Source organism: Ctenopharyngodon idella, chromosome 8 (assembly GCF_019924925.1).
Source record: "Ctenopharyngodon idella isolate HZGC_01 chromosome 8, HZGC01, whole genome shotgun sequence".
Lineage (NCBI taxonomy): Eukaryota > Metazoa > Chordata > Actinopteri > Cypriniformes > Xenocyprididae > Ctenopharyngodon > Ctenopharyngodon idella.
This window is the reverse complement of record NC_067227.1, coordinates 10,052,181-10,074,212: the sequence shown is the minus strand read 5'-3', so window position 1 is coordinate 10,074,212 and position 22,032 is coordinate 10,052,181. Positions and strand designations below refer to the sequence as shown.

Below are 22,032 nucleotides of genomic sequence, written 5' to 3'. Positions count from 1 at the left end.
CTTTGAGGGAACTAAAAAAATATTCCACAGAATGAAGTGTCTTGTTTTATTTGTTATATGTCATTTCTACGACTTTCCAAAAGATTGGAAAAATATAGAAAGATTGCTTACGTTGTTCAGAAGAGAAATATGCCAAATTCGCCGTCAGCTCCCTAAGCCGTTGTATTAGAAACACCCTCACAGCATTAACATTCGCAACATGAGTCTGGAGAAATTGTGCATCTCTTTAGTTTCATACAGATTATAATTCAGGAGAATATTTGTTTTAAATGTCAGTTGTTTTATTTAAAAGTAGACATTTCAAGCTTTCTTTAGACGTATGTTTGTGTGATAATTATTCGGAAAGATTCAGAGACAGATGAAAGCGCATTCTGTTTGTATTTTTATTTTACAAAAGCAGAAGGTTTTGTTTTTATTGTGAGCATACATAAATAAAAGTAGACCATTTGTAGTTTGTAATGATGTCTAAAATGACGGAGTAGGCCTATTTTAAGTTGTTTCAGCTGTCATGAGGAAAAATCCATCAGAACGCGCCAGCGCGTTCGTTGGTCAGAGGGTTAAAGAAAACATAGCCTATTTAGTTTCATATTTATGTTTAAATATTAGACTATAGCCTAATATTAGTTTTTACATTTCATTTATGTTGATTATGAAAAGTGAACAGCATGACTGAGATAGGCTAATAAGATGCGCAATATGTCAGGAGACATGCAGTGGGTCAGACATGATTTTGACCACTTCATTAATTAATTGATAAGATATTGTTGGTCTAACAATATATTTTAGTTAAACATTATCTGTAGAAATCACAAGTCTTGGAACCTAGCAGTTAATTAATAATAATCAGACACACACACAAAATAAATCCCCCATATGTTTGGACTGTCCTTCCCTCTTGTGTGAAGCTGTTTTTTTTCTCCAGAAGCACTTGAACATTGGACAGAAGACAGTGAATCATGATAAACAGTGATTATTGTGTTTATAGTTCATATCACACACCATATGCACTCCTGTAACTTTCACCAGCAAAAATAAATGTATAAATAAATAAAATACAAAAAAAGTGCGGTCATGACGGTGATTACCTCAACACCGTGGTAGGCATCTCATTAAAGCGGTAATGCGGTTATGGTCACAGCCCTATTTCCCGTTCTCTCTCACTCTCACAGATTTCCTGCCGGACAGTCGGCGGCGTTTGCCTCTGGAGGAGCAGCTGCAGATCCTGCAGGCGCGCTATGATGAGGTCATGTCAGGGAAGCACAGCATCGGTCAGTCGCGGCGAGCCAAAGCCCTGAAGAAAGAGATGACGGTCCTGAAGCGTAAGCTGGCACACCAGCGCGAGGGCATCTGCGGCCTGGGCGGCCACGAGTCGGGTCTGTCGCTGGAGCGCGGCTCGGTCCTCGCACATCACGCCTCGGGAGGAGCCCGACACGATGAAGGAGAGAGCAGCAGCCACGAGATCAGTGGGAAAGGTCAGAAAACGCCTCACAAATAGCTTTGAACCAACCTCAGATAGCACTTACACTGTGTCCTAACCAGACGTGATGTGTGATGAAAGGCGTCTTTTCCATGGTAATCAGAGTTTTTGTCCTAATGATACATGACGAGCGTCAGGAGATTCTATTTTAGAAATGGTTTCTATTTCTGCGACGCTGCGGCTGGAACAACATACACTTCAGTTGTGACAATGATATATGTCCCTGCATATATTGTTATGTGATTAATCAATGTAATTATTTTATTAAAAATTAATTGACAACCCTAATTGTTACTCAATATAATATTCATTTACTTTACTATAATTATACCTTATCCACTCCCTGGAGAGAACATAAATATTTACAAAGAATTTAACATTTTATAATGCTAATTTAAATGCTAATGTTTTCAAGGTTTATAACATTTAATCAGCTATAAACCAACAACTTATGAATTTTAGTCCATCAACATATGAAAATTAGTCAAATCTTGAAACACCATTGCAAAAATGTAACGAGTGTTCTCAAGTTTTTTTCTTCTTCGGAAATGTAATTAAGTAAAAGTGCAAGTATTGAGATTAAATTGCACTCAAGTAAAGTACAAATCACCCAAAATAATACTTTAGTAATCAAGTAAAATTACTCAAGTATCTTACACCCCTAGTAACTGTCCCACACAGACCACACCGTGTGCTGTCACATTATTTCCCATGTGAAATCAGTCACCCTCCAAAGGTTTTGTTCTTTTTAAATGGACTAATATCCCGGCTTGTCTTTTGTCTCCGTAGATCTGAGCACGTCGTCTTCTGCGCTGGCCCCTGAGGTCGGCCGGCGCACCTCTGTCCTCTTCTCCAAGAAGAACCCTAAAGCCGCCGGACCTCCCAAGCGCCCCGGTCGACCCCCGAAGAACCGCGAAAGCCTGCACGGGCCGGGAGTGTTGAGCTCCAGTGCCATCGGCCCACCGCAGCTTCCCTCGCTCACCCCGTCACGCAAGAGACCCCACAGTCCTCAGTCCAGCTCCAGCTCGGAGTCCGACAGCGAACACGATCACCTCATACTGGGTACGTCTGCGGCTCTGACCTCTTTTACACACCACATAGTGAGCTGCCTTGATGCACACACTGTCTACAAAAGTTCCCTGACTGACAGTAGCGCTCCTCATATGAAGCGTAGAATTGATTCTGATGATAGCATGTTGCCAAACCATACTCTACTAAACATCTTATACACAGCAACCACAAATAATGAATAGCAATGTCCATATTCAATTAGATTTAACTATTTTTAATAAAAATAAAATGAGTTTTCTTAGACCGCATTTACACTGCAGGTCTTGATGACCAATTCCGATTTGTTGATTATATCTGATTCTAAAATACCCCTTATGAGTTTTTCTTATATTTCTGTATGATATGGTTAAGCTATATCATGTTTGTAAGTGTGCTGTTTTTCCTGAATATCAGCACAGTGTGAAACTGATATTATAGAACAGTTCAATAATCAAGAAGGTAATATTTTTTGTTACATTTTAGGCACAATATTCTGTTTTTGCATTCTGTTTCACCAACAAAACCGCAACAGCGCTGTTGTGCATCTGTAAGAAACACACAGCTGTGTTTCATTTTCAAATGAATCAGCTGTTTGAACAAATCAATGATTCAGTGATCCATTCATAAGTAATTACTTCAGAGTCGTTAAGAAAGTACTTCCTATATAGTATGAATGTGTGCAGTATGAAGGTAATCTGGACGTACTACATCCACCATGTTGTCATGATCATGTGACCTACCAGCGTCAGTTGCATCGCTTCACTGCCATTCATAAATCCTCACCTGTGGCCTTCAAGTGTGCATATAGTAGGTCATCTGGGTAATTTTTGTCTGCTCTTTTATGAGTGCTGTGAATTCAGACATACTTCTTCTGTCACATACTGTTTTTCTATATAGTAGGGAAGTATGCAGCCAGTCACTTGCTTTGTTCCTGAACGAAACAGCCATTTGAATGATTAAATGACTCACTCAGTAAAGAATTAGTTCACCCAAAAATTTAAATTCTGTCATTAATTACTCATGTCGTTCCACACCCGTAAGACCTTCGTTCATCTTCGGAACACAAATTAAGATATTTTTGATGAAATCCGATGGCTCAGTGTGGCCTGCATCGCCAGCAATGGTACTTCCTCTCTCAAATTCCATAAAGGTACTAAAAACATTTTAAAATCAATTCAATCAGTTCAGTGGTTCTACCTATTATAAAGTGACGAGAATATTTTTTGTGCGCCAAAAAACCCCAAAATAATGACTTTTAAACAATATCTAGTGATTCAAAACAATGCTTCATGAAGCTTCGAAGCTTTACGAATCGAATCAGTGGTTCGGAGCGCCAAAATCATGTGATTTCAGCCGTTTGATACGCGATCCGAATCACTGATTCGACACAAAAGATTCATAACGCTCCGAAGCAGTCCGAAGCGGCCATCACTAGATATTGTTTAAAAGTAGTTATTTTGTTTTTTTTGACGCATAAAAAAATATTCTAGTCGCTTTATAATACTAAGGTTGAACCACTGTGGTCACATGAACTGATTTAAATATGTCTTTAGTACCTTTCTGGGCATTGAAAAAGGGAGTGTTATTGTTGGCTATGCAGGCCTCACTGAGCCATCGGATTTCATCAACAATATCTTAATTTGTGTTCTGAAGATGAATGAAGGTCTTACGGGTGTGGAACAACATGAGGGTGAGTAATTAATGACATTATTTTCATTTTTGGGTGAACTAACCCTTTAAGACCTTTTTGGTGAAATCTGTAAGATTTCTGTCCCTCCATTGACAGTTACGCAACTGAAACTTTGAAGATTCAAAAAGTTCATGAAGAGATTGTAAAACTAATCTATATGAATTTAACAGTTTAGTCTAAATTTTGATGAACAGATGCAAATGCATAATGCAAATTAGCTACAAACCTCCGTAGGTATGTAACAGGAAGTAAGACTGGAATTGGTGAGAAACGATTCTTTCTTTTAGGAGACAATAACTTTATTTGTCATGCACTTTTATCTTTAAAATGTTTACATTCACAAACAGCTTTAATACACACTACATCAGAAAAAGCAAAATAGGGGCACTTTAATGAAAATGTTCATTTCTGTCACTGATGTCAACTGACCAACACACAGAATATGAAGAATATGAAACGCTTTGGGAGTCAGCTGACACGACAGGCTGAACCCAGCCAAGATACCTGTACAAAAAGCAAAATATTGTCCAATTATTATTACTATCGACAAAATCATTTTTCACTCCTCAACAAAATCATCAGTTTCTCCCAGTCAGTGTAACAGCAGTGGTCCATCTCTGTACAATCTCTGGATCAGATTGCCAGCTAAAATTCACATATGAAGGATAAATATCAGTTAGATGTGAGTTCAAGTCTGGTCCACATTTCAGTGTAAACATAAGAATAATGTTTAGGGCTCAGTAAATCTGTGATCCATGATATTATCTGGTATTTCAGTTATGCCGCAGCGTCTCAAATCTCCACATTATCCGATGACAGTTTGTTTCAGCAGAATTCATCATTTGTTTTGCTGCTGAGAGCCTTCATTGAATCCTGCGGTTTTAACTGGATATGTCAACGTTTCTATCATCGCTACTCATTCACACACTGACTATGAAGAAACTCCCACACTTCTCTGTGAGTCAGATGTTTTCTGTAAAGAGGCTTGAATGCTGGGAAGTCCCCACCACCGGACGACTCACGAAGACTCAAGGATCCGTAAACAAAGCCGTTGGTGTCGTTTTCTTTTTTCCGTGGAATACCAAGAAATTGTGATCTTCATGCAGCTCTTTTCTATATGGCGGCTATATGACATTGATGCAATAAATTTTTAACCCTGTCATTCATATGCATTACTTAACCGTGGCAGTGACACACGTCACCAAATAATAATTAGGCTTGACATAAAGTATATAACACTAGACAACACCAAATTTGACTGGATATAAAGTACCACAAACGTTCGATGGTAAACTGACATATGGAGAATGTGAAGATACTCACTGTTTGTCCCTGTGGAAATGAGCTCAGGCGAACATGTCAGTGTAACGGAGTTTGTTTCTTCTTCTGCGCTCCTCTCAGATCTTCACAGTAATGGTTTCGGTGGAAGTGGTCAGCCGAAGACAGAGAGTTTTCTGGTGTACAGGAACGAACGCAGTCTGCCACGCTCCAGCTCTGACTCGGAGTCCACCAGCAGCAGCAGCAGCAGCGCTGCGTCCGACCGGACCAGGTACACACACACACACACACACACACACACACACACACACACACACACACACACTCCTCTCTCACACACTTACACATCACACACACTCACAGTCATGGCTGTTGTTTTTCTCCTGGCAGCACCACTCCCTCTAAACAGGGTCGTGGGAAGGCCTCGTTCTCACGCTCGGCGTTTCAGGAGGACAGCAGCGAGGAGACGTCCGGCACGGAGAACGACTCCTACTCCATGGGAGGATCCCGAGGAGTGTCTCACTGTGAGTGCAGCAGTCACACACACATTAGATATGTGCACCGTTCTTGTCCTGACCCGTGTGTGTGTTTGCAGTGGTTCGAGGCAGGGGCCGATCGGGATGCTGGATGAGTTCAGATGACTACAGCTCTTTGGATGCTCTCGATCTGGTGTGGGCCAAGTGCAGAGGATACCCATCATACCCCGCTCTGGTGAGTGTCACACCTAACGCAGACTTGAAGGCACAGCTTTCACTACATTTTAATTTGCGCTGTATGAAACCTGCCAAAACATGTTTGGGTTATATTTGATCACAAAACCATAAGACAGAAGGAAGAAATTGTTTTGCATGTATTTTGAAGCATTAAAGTATGTAGTTTCTGTGGCACTAGCAGAGTTACAAAAACAGCATATTTTGCAAAAAGTCCCTTTTGCGTGTCGCGCCTCCCTCAACTCAAACATCACAAACACGGCTCTTATGGGTGCTTGTGAAGACATGTCTCAACAGGTACAGTAGGCATGCCCCAAACTCTCAACCAGCCACAGTAGCCACACCCCAAATCTCTCAGCTTGCTACAGTAGCCATGCCCAAATTTCTCAACCTGCCACAGTAGCCACGCCCAAATCTCTCAGCCTACCACAGTAGCCCTGTCTCAAATCTCTCAACCTGCTACAGTAGCCACGCCCCAATCTTGCAGCCTACTACAGTAGCCATGCCCAAATCTCTCAACCTGCTACAGTAGCCACGCCCCAATCTTGCAGCCTACCACAGTAGCCACACCCCAAATCTCTCTGCCTGCCACAGTATCCACGCCCAAATCTCTCAGCCTGCCACAGTATCCACGCCCAAATCTCTCAACCTGCCACAGTAGCCACACCCAAATCTCTCAGCCTGCCACAGTAGCCACGCCCAAATCTCTCAACCTGCTATAGTAGCCACACCCCAATCTTGCAGCCTGTTACAGTAGCCACACCCCAATCTTGCAGCCTGTTACAGTAGCCACGCCCCAATCTCTCGCTATAGGCTGAGCTAATAGTGATTGACAGATTTTAGAGGACTATACAATACTATAACACACTCAGTGTTTTGATGGTGTCTGGGAGGCTCATTGTTTACAATTTTGGGACAGATAAGCCCATGAATGACATACTAATAGTAGTCAGTGAACAATAAACTAGGTTAAGAGAATGCATTTTTACATTTAAAAAAAATCTTACATCACCTTTAATATTTGTTTTTATGCCATGATGGATTCGCCATTGTAATTAAACAGCAACAATGTTAAGATTCCATTTTCTTCTTTATTGACCACTACAAACTCTCTCTCTCTCTCTCTCTCTGATATTAGTAGCTCTTTCCAATAAATGAAATAAAGTTGTAAAATGTCAGCTGTCTTTATAAACTGCTACTTAGAGAGACCGTTAGAATAAAGGACTGAGCAAACAGGCAAAGAACACATTGCAGCAGCACATAGGGATTTCATAAGCCTGGAACCTTATTTATAGTATCAGTTAATAGAGTAATATTTCAGCTTAAGTTATGAAAAAACAACCGAGATAAGAAAAAACAACTGGCATGATTGGTGGAGTGACTGTCTCTGCTCGACAGCTGCCGGCACAATGCGCTTTCCTTTTAATTTTTATTTGTCCTGACAACACCCACTGTTTCTGTCTTTGTTCAATCAGCCACATATTTTAATTGTAAATGCATTTAATCCTCCTCACCTGAGAATTCAAAGTTAATCCCTAATTGAGATTTAAATCTGAGTTTAAAGTTATGGAGCAACAGGATTAAAGTAAAAAGTTACATTAAAGAGCAAAAGAGCTGTATTTATAGTTTGAATGATATCAGTTGAAAGATGAGTGCCCTCGATGAGCAACAAACCCACGTGACTTTCCCTCAGCAGAGGCTGTGACGGGATAACTGGACTAACCAGTGGACCAATGGCATCGCAGCATCTCATATGTTGGTTTGGTGGTTCTGAAACGCCTGAGTCAAAGTCTGTCATCAGAATGATTTGGTTTAATTCCCTCCAGAAGCGTCTCATACGATTGTGTTCCCAAACACCAGCATCCGAACGCAAGAGAACACGACAGTGTTTATTGTGTTTCGTCTGACGCTCTGAGACAAACTCATTTATGATGGAGGAAAAATTGCAGCAACTTACATTTTTATTACTGATATTTTGCACCAGTTTCTCAGGAAGTGATGATTTTGTTCTCTTGAACACATGGAAGGGAAATGCAGCTTTATTCACAAATGTTTTATGCCATGCACAAGTTAAATTCACAACTTAACAGTTAATAAAGGCCAAGAGTTCAGCAGAAGGTGCAGTTGCTGTGTGTGTCCAGCAGAGGGCGGCTTCACTCCACTTTTCTCATTATGAGACGTGTCATATCCTTCCCTCAGATCATTGATCCCAAGATGCCTCGAGAGGGTGTGTTCCACCGGGGCGTCCCAATCCCAGTCCCGCCTCTGGAGGTGCTGAAGCTGGGAGAGCAGATGACGCAGGAGGCTCGGGAACATCTCTTCCTCGTGCTTTTCTTCGACAACAAGAGGACCTGGTTAGTCACATGCTGCTGCTCTTCCTCATGCCTCTGTGCTTTGATAGGACAGAGAACACAAATATCTTTGCTTAGAGATAGGAGTCTATCAGACATGTTCATACGTTTAAGAGTATGCAGTCTTGGAGAGCAGAAGAGACTCATTAAACATTGAAAAGTCTTGCTTACCCCAAACTTTTGAATGGTAGTCTATATAAAATACATTGTAAATATTTGCTAACATTATTATTATTATTATATTTTGCTTCAGTTCCTTAAAGGGAACCCCTGGTGTTCAGACTTGTATGGCTTAATATAACATAAATGATGTCTCTTACTGAAATATGTAGTAGAAAACCCATGAAAGATTTACGTTATTTAAAAAATCCATCACATATTTGGACAATGGGCGGCGCCATTTTGTTTGCGTTCTATGTCGATGACGTCAAAAGGTTGCACTCACTGCTCTACTGACACTGTCCTATGGCTATTTTTAACGCAACACATCTCGAAATATAATATACGATGCCACATTGTGCTGCTTTGGGTTGTTTTAAAAGGAACCCCGCGGATATTAAGATCTGTATGCCTTACTAGATTACTGTTGCACCAAAACATACAGATAAACAGCCTGAGTCATCAGGGCTTGTGAAGAGAACAAAGACGTGGATATTTAGGAAGTTTTATTCCTCCACATTCTTCACACTTCCCATTCTTTTCTCCTCTTATCGCTAGTAAAGCAGTAAAAACTTACATCACTTCTCTTGTGGCTCATCGACTGAAAATTACAACCAAAAGCTGCACAATGTGGAATCGTATATTATATTCAGAGTTGTGTTGCGGTAAAAATAGCAATAGGACAGTGTCAGTAGCTCACCGAGTGCAACCATTTGACGTCATCGACATAGAACGCAAACTAAATGGTGCTGCCCATTGTCCAAATATGTTATGATTTTTTTTTAAATAACGTAAATCTTTCATGGGTTTTCTACTACATATTTAAGTAAGAGACATCATTTATGTTATATTAAGATATACAAGTCTTAACACCAGGGGTTCACTTGAGGTGACTGTATTTTGCAGTGTTTTTATTCAAATATATTTTGTTCCTGTGACAGTGGAAACTGCACTTGGTTAAAAAATAAGAAATCACAGTGATTTTGGTCCATGTTGTCATGTTGGTGGTGTGATGAGAGAAATGTTCCACATGCGGCGCAGTGTAGAGTTGTGTAGAAACCTCTGTTGGTAATTTTCCATGGTTAGACACGTAGGTTGTGACAGATGTTTTCTGTCTTTGATTTGAATCCGTTACATCAGTTTGTTTGTTCGGTAACACTTTACAGTAAGGTTCCATTTATTAACATTAGTTAACATCAACTAACAATGAACAGTACTTCTAAAGCATTTATTAAATTTAGGTAATATTCATTTAAAGATTTACTAATACATTATTAAAATCAAAAGTTGATATTAATATTGTTTAATGGACCTGAGCTGACATGAACTAACAATCAACAGCTGTATTTTTATTAAATAATGTTAACAAAGATTAATAAATAGTATAACACATTTTTTTTTTTTTTTTGTTCATTGTAAATGTTTAATGCAATAATTTGAAAACATTACATCATTTTATATATTTTACAACTAAGTGCATTTTGCTGTAATTAGGGTTATTCCGTGTAGAATCAACCAAATTTCAGAAACTTCCCCCAACTAAAATGTTTGATTTTGTAAATATTTTTTCTAAAGAAAAACTAACATAAATAGTGATGAAAGCCAAAATATTAAATGTCACAGATGTATATTTACTGAGTAATCCACTATTTTGCATTCACTCAAAAAAATGATACATTGGATTTACTTAACTTTATGTCATCAGGTTCCACTTAACTGAGTTATGTTGCATTTAATTAACATTATTTATTTCAGTAAACTTACGTTTATTATATAAGGTTAATTCAATCCCATTTAGTTGAATCAGGTTAACATTCTTAATTTGTCCAAAACTATAACGTTCAATTATCCTAAAATTAATATCTAACAAAAATTAAAGTAATCCAGTTTAATTGATTAGGTTATTTAGTGAATGCATTCAAGAACAATTTTTTGCAGCTTTTACATTATCTAAGAATAATACTTAAACAAAATCTTTACTCTGTAAAGACTTTTATTGTTAGGCGTTAGCCAAGATGGTTTTGTTACATCCATGGCATACCCAAGGTAGTTGTTTTTATTATTAAAATAACTTTAATTGTTGTTAGCAGGTCCTCAACCCAAGCACAAGTTCAACACTTCACCACAATGGTAACCCCAAAACCATTAACATAACAGAAACTTTTAAAAATCAACATAATAGAACAGTAAACATTAAAAATATTTCTTATCTTGCTAAAAAATGCTTAAAATAACACTTTATTTCAACATTTTCTCTCTCAGTTCAGCCCCTTTGCAAAGCATGATGGGAAGTAAAAGTCCTGTTTGATTAACTCCTGGTTGGGTTACTTGATTGAAACATGTTATTTCAATATGAAAACATCAAGTTAATTCAAAGCGTAACCGTTTCAAGTCAAATTAACATGAATCAATCACATTTAAACCAGAAATCTGATACAACGGTGTTGAATCAAAACAAATTGTTTAAATAAAGTGAACAGCATCAAAAATCTTTTTTTTTTTTTGAGTGTAGGAGGGTCAAAATGACAATTTTCACCTGAGATTTGGAGCCAAATTACAGGGGTGTAAAAATGACTTTAGAAAGAAGGCAGCATCATTATTTTATTTTTACACAGAGATTGGTAGATCTATTAGTGAAATCTGTTGACTTTCCCAATCTTTGTTTCATTATATGCCAACAGTGACAGTTCAAAAATGGGAAAAAGCACTTCTTGTGTTTTTTGCCTCAAGTTTGCATGTCTGTAACTCTAGAAGTGTTAAAGATATTTTAATATCCTTTTAGATTCTGGTTCTTAACAAAGTTTTCTTTTGGTATCTTCATTTTAAAGGCCCTCGATGGTTCAATCCCAGAGATATGGAGATGTTAATGAGGCTCCATGAGTAAATTGTTGAATTTTACCCATTTTCAATGGCCAAAAACCAAACTTAGTGATAGTTATTGTGTTTAAATAAGAATGTCTGAAGAACAAATAATGTTGAAATTAGAAATGTAGCTTGTTTCCCTCTATCAAAACATCTGCAGTTTTAACAATATTTCAGCGCCAAAAATACAGGTGCTGGTCATATAATTAGAATATCATCAAAAAGTTGATTTATTTCACTAATTCCATTCAAAAAGTGAAACTTGTATATTATATTCATTCATTACACACAGACTGATATATTTCAAATGTTTATTTCTTTTAATTTTGATGATTATAACTGACAACTAAGGAAAATCCCAAATTCAGTATCTCAGAAAATTAGAATATTGTGAAAAGGTTCAATATTGAAGACACCTGGTGCCACACTCTAATCAGCTAATTAACTCAACACACTGCAAAGGCCTTTAAATGGTCTCTCAGTCTAGTTCTGTAGGCTACACAATCATGGGGAAGACTGCTGACTTGACAGTTGTCCAAAAGACGACCATTGACACCTTGCACAAGGAGGGCAAGACACAAAAGGTCATTGCAAAAGAGGCTGGCTGTTCACAGAGCTCTGTGTCCAAGCACATTAATAGAGAGGCGAAGGGAAGGAAAAGATGTGGTAGAAAAAAGTGTACAAGCAATAGGGATAACCGCACCCTGGAGAGGATTGTGAAACAAAACCCATTCAAAAATGTGGGGGAGATTCACAAAGAGTGGACTGCAGCTGGAGTCAGTGCTTCAAGAACCACTACGCACAGACGTATGCAAGACATGGGTTTCAGCTGTCGCATTCCTTGTGTCAAGCCACTCTTGAACAACAGACAGCGTCAGAAGCGTCTCGCCTGGGCTAAAGACAAAAAGGACTGGACTGCTGCTGAGTGGTCCAAAGTTATGTTCTCTGATGAAAGTAAATTTTGCATTTCCTTTGGAAATCAGGGTCCCAGAGTCTGGAGGAAGAGAGGAGAGGCACACAATCCACGTTGCTTGAGGTCCAGTGTAAAGTTTCCACAGTCAGTGATGGTTTGGGGTGCCATGTCATCTGCTGGTGTTGGTCCACTGTGTTTTCTGAGGTCCAAGGTTAACGCAGCCGTATACCAGGAAGTTTTAGAGCACTTCATGCTTCCTGCTGCTGACCAACTTTATGGAGATGCAGATTTCATTTTCCAACAGGACTTGGCACCTGCACACAGTGCCAAAGCTACCAGTACCTGGTTTAAGGACCATGGTATCCCTGTTCTTAATTGGCCAGCAAACTCGCCTGACCTTAACCCCATAGAAAATCTATGAGGTATTGTGAAGAGGAAGATGCGATATGCCAGACCCAACAATGCAGAAGAGCTGAAGGCCACTATCAGAGCAACCTGGGCTCTTATAACACCTGAGCAGTGCCACAGACTGATCGACTCTATGCCACGCCGCATTGCTGCAGTAATTCAGGCAAAAGGAGCCCCAACTAAGTATTGAGTGCTGTACATGCTCATACTTTTCATGTTCATACTTTTCAGTTGGCCAAGATTTCTAAAAATCCTTTCTTTGTATTGGTCTTAAGTAATATTCTAATTTTCTGAGATGCTGAATTTGGGATTTTTCTTAGTTGTCAGTTATAATCATCAAAATTAAAAGAAATAAACATTTGAAATATATCAGTCTGTGTGTAATGAATGAATATAATATACAAGTTTCACTTTTTGAATGGAATTAGTGAAATAAATCAACTTTTTGATGATATTCTAATTATATGACCAGCACCTGTACACTGAAAAGTTAAAGTTGAGGCACATTAAGTTGCTCTCAATAGTTTATTCATAAAATTCTATATTTTAATCAGTTTCAGGGACATTTGGAAAAAGGAAATTTGTTCATTTTAACTAGTTCTGGAGCTACCAAGAGTTAATAGAGCTGAGGAGAGCAGCCACACTGCCATAAGATGCATGAAACATTCTGTTAATTGGTATGTCCAGAAAAGTTTAAGAAGCAGAATCTAAGATGATATTAAAATATCTTTAACACTTCTAGAGTTACAGGCATGCAAACTTCGGGCAAAAAACACAAGAAGTGCTTTTTCCCCATTTTTGAACTGTCACTGTTGGCATATAATGAAACAAAGATTGGGAAAGTCAACAGATTTTACTAATAGATCTACCAATCTCTGTGTAAAAATAAAATAATGATGCTGCCAAATTCATTCAAATTCTAAAGTCATTTTCATGCTCCAAATCTCAGGTGAAAAATGTCATTTTGACCCTACTATGCAAAATAGTGGATTACTTAGTAAATATACATCTGTGACATTTAATATTTTGGCTTTCATCACTATTTATGTATTTCTTTCACCAGAAAAAAATGATCAAAATTAGAAATTGGAGCCGGGGACCTCTGGTTGAGTTGACACGAACTGACCCTGTGCTGTCTCATTCTCATTACTGTAATGGTTTCTTTTGTAATTAATGGTCACACAATCATTACTGTAGCTCAGGCATTTCCTTAAATCATCATTGTTGATGTAGGCAGGGGTTAATGAGTTTAATTTTCATTTAAAAAAAAAACAACAATCTCACAGTGCAAAAACTCTTAATGGGCTTTGTCATTTAAATAGGCTCTGTAATGAGAGTTGATGTTGATCTGCTTTGACCTTCTCATGAGAGACATGAACCCCGTCAGCATCTCTGAACATCCGCTGCAGGCACACAGAGAGAAATAGGCCAGAGGAAATGAACATGAAAATGCTGAGAAAAGAGAACGTGTTACAAGACACTAAATGAGTGTGTGTGTGTGTGTGTGTGTGTGTGTGTGTGTGTAGGCAATGGCTGCCGCGCTCCAAACTGGTTCCTCTGGGCGTCAATCAGGATCTGGACAAAGAGAAGATGCTGGAAGGCAGAAAGTCAAACATCAGGAAGTCGGTTCAGGTGGCGTATCATCGCGCCATGCAGCACCGCAACAAAGTCCAGGGCGACCCCAGCAGCGACACCAGCGACAGCGACTGAACGCACACGGGTCACGACTGAAACACACTCTAATCTCTACTCTGGTGCTAAAGTGCTTCACGTGTCATCAGGACGAGTGTTTTAATGTTAGATGTGGCTGTGTGTGACTTCTCCCAGGTGCAGTCATGGACACACAGTCCGTTTACCTCACACTACAGCCAGTATTCAAGATTTGATCAAAACACTTTCTCAGACTGTGTATGGCAGAAAAAAACTGCGATTCTAAAAATGCGAATGAAACCGCAAACCCCAAGCACTGCAAAAAAAGATGTTCTTGCTCAGTGTTTCTGTCTTGTTTTCCAGCACAAATATCTAAAGATTCTTAAATCAAGATACATTTACTGGAGAAGAGAAATGACTGAAGATATTAAGACTAAAATTGTCAAAATGAAGTTTATGGTTAAAATAAGAACAAATATCTGCTGGTAGGCTCAGAAAAATAAACTTAATTCAAAGGGAAAACAAGAATTTTTTTTTAATGATATTTGTTCTTGTTTTATGTATTCATTTTGACACATTTTTCAAAAAAACAAGACTCATTTTACTTCTCCAGTAAATGTGTCTTGATTTAAGAACGTTTAGATGGAAAACCAGACAGAAATACTGAGGAAGAACATCATTTTTTTTTCAGTGAATTTAGCACACCTGAACTGTGATCTGCTGTCGAGAATCCATGTAAATGTTAGTAAATGAGGCTGACATGAAGAGCATGCTACACATTTATGGAGAGGATGCAGAAAAGTCAAATGTGGTAATGTATTTATTTGTTCTTCCAAATGCCCCTGATCATCCCATGAAGTCCCCGCACACCCTCAGCTCGTGAAATGGTGAATCTGTCGGTGTTTGTTTTGTAAATCTCTTGTGCTCTGTATTTTCATTGAGAATGAATGAAAGAATCCATGACTAACTGTTGTCTGATCATGTGCCAGTTCTGTCACTGTAGATCTTTTATATATATATATATATAAATAATACATGCGATAGACTTTAATAAAAAAGGTTTGAGTTTTGTACATCGGTTTCTTTTTTTGAAGAAGAAGAATTGATGAGAATATGTAGAAATGAGAGCGCTCAAATCTGTGATGATGATTTGTTACGTAACAGATTACTCAAGTGTGAAGGACTTTGTTGTGGTTTCCAGGAGCTCTGGGTACATAAATGTGTATATATAACACAAGAGAATAGAAAGAACATTTAAATAAGTAAGATTAAGGAAAATTAAAATAGAATAAATTAAAAACAAAGTAATATACAGTACATCTAGATCAGAAAATGTGTACGTTATGTACTGTATACAACTGTATAAATAAAAATATGTATCTATCGATTGCCTAAATCTCAGGTGGCATAAACGCCATAAGAGTACTGAATCATAAAAACAGGTATTAATTGGATTGCTATTTAAGGTGGAGATAGCCTGGGGGGAAAAACTGCTTTTACACCTAGATGTTCTAGTGCACAGAGATCTGTAGCGTCTGCCTCAGGGCAGAAGTGCAAACAGACTGTGGTCTGTGATGATGTTATCTGTCCTAACAGTCTGTTGCAGTCTTCTTATGTCTGATTTGCTGGCTGACCCAAACCAGACAGCTATAGAAGTGCACAGAACCGAGCTGAGTAAAACTGTGTCATCTGTGGCAGATTGAACTTCTTCAGTTGTCAAAGGAAGTACAACCTCTACTGGGCCTTTTTCACAATCGAGTCAATATCCTCCTGGGACCCAGAAAAAAAAAGGTTTTGAATTTAATATTTTGTTTCACATCATTACATTGTTTAGAGCATAGGAAAAAAATGGAAAAATAACATTTTTGAAAAATTATATTTTATACTATGTCCTCTGTAGTGGACACCAGGACTAAGTTGTTTAAAAAATAAAATGACATTTAGGATTTTTCTTTATTCACCAATCAATTTTTAGGTTTCAGGATTTTTTTAACTAAATTTTGTATAAAGATGATTCTCAACTATGTTATGAAAGATAGAACGGAATGAATCGACATACCATTTTATTTCATGCAATATGTGGGTAAAATGGCCATACATGGGCTGTTTCTCAATTCCAAGAACGCAGAGAACGGCTTGCATTCTCGTGGAGTCCGGTCTTGCCAGGCGACCTTGAAAGAACGAACTCGGAAGGACGCGAGGACACGGAACGCATCATTTGAGAACTGAGATGTGCTGCGATCTTGTTGCTCAACTGACCGTCCCAGCAATTTATAAGTGGCTAATGCACAATAAATAAAACATAACATCACAAACAAATGTCATAACCTATTAAAATATTACTTTCATATTATTATTGTAGACATTGTTTTCATATGATTTTATATATTTTTATTTCACCGCGTATTCACCGTATTTATGAAAATGAGTAGCTTTGTGTTACATGCTTTGTCAATGTTGAGATTCTTTTTTATATTTCAATAAAAATACTGCAGACTTTCTTCAGGTTATCACTTTATTAAAATTAAGCAAAACAAAAGGACAAATGTTTGCTTTCACGAGCCGTCACGTACGCGAGCTTGTAGCGGTAATCTCATAAGTGAGAACGAGAACTTTAAAGGTGCCGTAGCACGTGTTTTCAAAAGATGTAATATAAGTCCCCTGAAGGTCTCTGTGAAGTTTCAGCTCAAAATACCCCATAGATTTTTTTTTTATTATTCATTTTTTTAACTGCCTATTTTGGGGCATCGTTAAATATGCGCCGATTCAGGCTGCGGCCACTTTAAATTCTCGTGCTCCCCGCCCCCGGAGCTCGCGCTTGCCTTAAACAGCATAAACAAAGTTCACAGAGCTAATATAACCCTCAAAATGGATCTTTACAAAGTGTTCGTCATGCAGCATGTCTAATCGCGTAAGTATGGTATTTATTTGGATGTTTACATTTGAATGAGTTTGATGGTGCTCCGTGGCTAAAGCTAACATTACACACTGTTGGAGAGATTTATAAAGAATGAAGTTGTGTTTATGAATTATACAGACTGCAAGTGTTTAAAAAATGAAAACAACGACAGTCTTGTCTCCGTGAGTACAGTAAGAAACGATGGTAACTTTAACCACATTTAACAGCACATTAGCAACATGCTAACGAAACATTTAGAAAGACAATTTACAAATATCACTAAAAATATCATGTTATCATGGATCATGTCCGTTATTATTGCTCCATCTGCCATTTTTCGCTATTGTCTTTGCTTGCTTACCTAGTCTGATGATTCTGCTGTGCACATCCAGACGTCCTGCCCTTGTGTAATGCCTTGAACATGGGCAGGTATATGCAAATATTCGGGGCGTAACGTTACATATTAATGATCCCGACTGTTACGTAACAGTCGGTGTTATGTTGAGATTCGCCTGTTCTTCTGAGGTCTTTTAAACAAATGAGATTTATATAAGAAGGAGGAAACAATGGTGTTTGAGACTCACTGTATGTCATTTCCATGTACTGAACTCTTATTATTCAACTATGCCAAGGTAAATTCAATTTTTGATTCTAGGGCACCTTTAAAGCTTGCAGGCTTCTGTACGTCGACCGCCCGCAGCGTCTTCTGGGATTTTTAACGGTTCGATTCTCTCAAGTCTGCATTCGTTGCATCCTCAATATCAAGAACACATCCGGGTACTTTCATGCGTCCTCTGTTCTTGCGTTCTTGAGTATTGGAACTGAACTTCGACGGTTGATGATGACGTAGAGCAAGAACACAAGGACGCAAGATTGCTTAAGAACGCATATTGAGAAACAGGATTTTTTCTCATTCAATACAATGCATCTATACACTGTATCTAATTTGCATATTGATGTGTTCTTGGAGCAACATGTAATGAAAAAAGAAGTGTAATAATGGGATTAAAAATTGGCAACATTTTCATAATAATATCTAATAATTAATAGGAATATTTATATATAATTTATTTCGCTATTCACTTGTTGTGTCTCCCAAAATGCCTGATAATCATGATTTAAGTCCTGGTGTCCTCTACAGAGGTCATGTACTGTATGAAATCAATGCCCTGTTTTGTAACAGTAAGTCATATTTTGATTAGAAACCCCATAACATTTTCCTGAGATGTTGATTTATAACAAACAATTTAAAAAATAATCCAATTTAAATGATAATTACAAAATATTATCATTTTCCATAAGAGTGCTAAATTTGATCACTAAATTAATGTCAGTCATTTTTAAAGACTAAGGAGAAGTTGTTGTCATGGTGAAACTGCTAAACATTTGGTATCTCTGCAAAGCCCTGAATGTGCTCATTACAGGACAGCCAGACTTAAAACTGTGGCATGTATGATGTCAGAGAAATTCACTAAAATATAATGTCCACTACAGAGGACAAAAGTCTATTCCTGGGTCCCAGGAGGATATGATTGTCCCACTTAAGGTTCTGAGAGATGGTGGTGCTCAGGAACCTGAATGACTCCACTGCTGCCACAGTGCTGTTTATGATGGTGAGTGTTGTGACTCCAACAGACGGCCAGTTGTTCAACCTCGTGTCTGTAAGCAGAATCGTCACCTTTGTGGATGAGGCCGGTGAGCGTGGTGTCGTCTGCAAACTTCAGGATCTTGACAGAGGGGTCTTTAGAAGTGCAGTGCTGATGGTGAGGGTCCTGGATGTGAGTTTTCCCAGCCTCACTAGCTGCTGCCTGTCTGTCAGGAAGCTGGTGATCCACTGACAGATGGAGGAGGGCACAGAGAGCTGGGTTAGTTTAGTCAGTAGGATATCTGGGATGATGGTGTTGAAAGCCAAGCTGAAGTCCACAAATAAGATTCTTGCATAAGGTGCTGGTTTGTCCAGATGTAGTCCCATGTTGACTGCATCATCCATGGATCTGTTTGCATGATAAGCTAGCAAGTTTTGCAAGTTTTGGCATGGTGAACCTTGTCAGAAAAAGAGGAGGGCAGAGACATACATAATGAGGTCAGCTGAATCTTTTGATTTGCGGCATTTTCACTGTTTGGTCCGGTGCTCACGGAGAACATCGGATAACCAGGGGCACAGAGAGCTGGGTTAGTTTAGTCAGTAGGATATCTGGGATGATGGTGTTGAAAGCCAAGCTGAAGTCCACAAATAAGATTCTTGCATAAGGCGCTGGTTTGTCCAGATGTAGTCCCATGCTGACTGCATCATCCTTGGATCTGTTTGCATGATAAGCTAGCAAGTTTTGCAAGTTTTGGCATGGTGAACCTTGCCAGAAAAAGAGGAGGGCAGAGACATACATAATGAGGTCAGCTGAATCTTTTGATTTGCGGCATTTTCACTGTTTGGTCCGGTGCTCACGGAGAACATCGGATAACCAGGGGCACAGAGAGCTGGGTTAGTTTAGTCAGTAGGATATCTGGGATGATGGTGTTGAAAGCCAAGCTGAAGTCCACAAATAAGATTCTTGCATAAGGCGCTGGTTTGTCCAGATGTAGTCCCATGCTGACTGCATCATCCATGGATCTGTTTGCATGATAAGCTAGCAAGTTTTGCAAGTTTTGGCATGGTGAACCTTGCCAGAAAAAGAGGAGGGCAGAGACATACATAATGAGGTCAGCTGAATCTTTTGATTTGCGGCATTTTCACTGTTTGGTCCGGTGCTCACGGAGAACATCGGATAACCAGGGGTTGGAGGGAGTAGCACGCACTGGCCTGTAGGAAAGAGGACAGATATTGTCTAGACATGTTTTTAGACCAGAGAATAAAGTGTCTGAGTTCCCCCAGCCAGCGACTCGGCTGTGTTAAAACTCGTGATCCTTCTCAAAGTGTGTGAGCGAGTGGCCACTCATCTCATCATTGAATGGCCTGCTCTCCAGAATGCCACTGATCAGAAGAGGAATGTTTATGACAATAAACTCCTAGACCTAGGAATCAGCTCCTGCCCGTCCTCCCGGACTGTGCAAAGCACACGAGACATTACTGGGGAGACCCACGTGATTGTAAGCATGGCCTTGTGGGACTAGACGTTAAGGATATGGCAGCTTGTAGCATGGGCGAGCCCTCAATTGCCAGACACCTCAACCCTTCTCAGGGAGATCTGCTGAACTTCAATAAAATGAACCGTTTATCAGCCTTCATTTTCCAAACTTCCTACAAGGCGTTTGCTCTTTCGGTATGAACTCTGAATGTTTCCTCCCACCTCTCAGCCTACCAGGCCAAGCTGATGGTGGATATGAGTAAACATCTGGAGATAGGCTCCCCATCACCTACACTTTGGAAGGAGATTGTGACCTTGCTCTTTGCAATGTTCAGGTGTGGTCCATAGAAAATCTCCCCTCCTAGCATCCTGATTCAGAGCTGGGGGGAGATTCAGTGTTGAAATGTGCTCAATCACTGTTAACTCACAGTTTGGACAAACCACCTCTTACGCACTCAATAAAGGTTCAGACCAAAACAAAAACAACAAACAAACACTGAGAGCAAATACTCTACAGAGAACTGTTACTTCTCTGAAATCCCCCATGTTGCCCCTTAGCCACCCAGTAGAGCAGAACAGTGAATGGTGTGTGGCCAAGCACACTTCACTTAGCCCATATAAATCATTTGGAGCTCCTCACTGTGTGGAAAGCTCTGAAACATTTTCTGCCTGGGGCATCATGTGCTGGTATGCTGCGACAATACTATCACAATACAGCACATATCAACCGGCAAGGAGGAATGCGCTCCTCCAAGCTTTATGCTCTAGCTCGCAAGCTTGTGGCATGGAGTAGGCATCACTTTCTGTTATTGCATGGAACCCATGTCCCAGGCACTCTGAACAGGGGCGCAGAACTTTTGTCGAGGGGGGGACCAACTCTATGAAGATTAGCACCTCCAACCTCAGGTAGTGAGTCTGCTGTGGGGGAGATTCGGCCAGGTAGCCATTGATCTCTTCGCCTCGCTTTGCCCATTGTCCCATGTTCTTCTCGCTACGAGACGAGGACACCCCCATCAGCGTCAATGCACTAGCCCATCCGTGGCACAACATGCTGCTCTATGCATTTCCTCCCCTTTGCCTAATAACACCTACTGGCCTGGGTGAGAGAACAGAGCCACAGTCTAATATTGATAACACCCAGGTGGCCCAAAGCACCATGGCTGGCAGAGATCATTCCTCTTCTGTATGCCTGGGCCCCTCCCATTACACACAGACCTCCTGTCCCAAGCAAATGGGGAAATCTACCACCCTCACCCAGACAGAGTGGCCCTCGGGGCTTAAACACACTGGGGCTCCCCATCATGTTATTGCCACCATTCAGAATGCTAGAGCCTCCTCTACACAGTCCCTGTATGTCTGTAAGTGGTGTGTGTTTGAGGAGTGCTGTAAAGGGTGCCAGTTGGTATCATATCAGTGGTCACTTTCTGATATCTTATGGTTTTTGCAAGACCTTATGGACAGTAGAAAATCCTTTTATCACCTGCCATAAAGGTCTATTTAACAGCTATTGCTGCATGTCATGT

General features: G+C 39.5%; 1 protein-coding gene and 1 long non-coding RNA gene across 2 annotated transcripts in view; one reads left to right on the top strand and one right to left on the bottom strand.

Annotated features, from left to right (window-relative positions):
* brpf1 (bromodomain and PHD finger containing, 1) overlaps positions 1-15,621 on the top strand; it is a 34,444-nt gene extending 18,823 nt beyond the window's left edge. The window contains exons 10-16 of the mRNA XM_051902459.1: positions 1,170-1,472; positions 2,267-2,539; positions 5,619-5,766; positions 5,886-6,019; positions 6,091-6,206; positions 8,405-8,559; positions 14,425-15,621. Of these exons, the coding sequence (XP_051758419.1) occupies positions 1,170-1,472; positions 2,267-2,539; positions 5,619-5,766; positions 5,886-6,019; positions 6,091-6,206; positions 8,405-8,559; positions 14,425-14,608 (1,313 nt within the window). The 3' untranslated portion in view covers positions 14,609-15,621. The remainder of the gene's footprint in view (positions 1-1,169; positions 1,473-2,266; positions 2,540-5,618; positions 5,767-5,885; positions 6,020-6,090; positions 6,207-8,404; positions 8,560-14,424) is intronic.
* LOC127517193 (uncharacterized) lies at positions 4,492-5,722 on the bottom strand. Its single transcript, XR_007931205.1, has 2 exons — positions 5,541-5,722; positions 4,492-5,341 (listed from the first exon to the last, which is right to left on the bottom strand). It is a non-coding gene; the product is annotated as an uncharacterized LOC127517193 (long non-coding RNA).
* Positions 15,622-22,032: the final 6,411 nt, after the last annotated feature.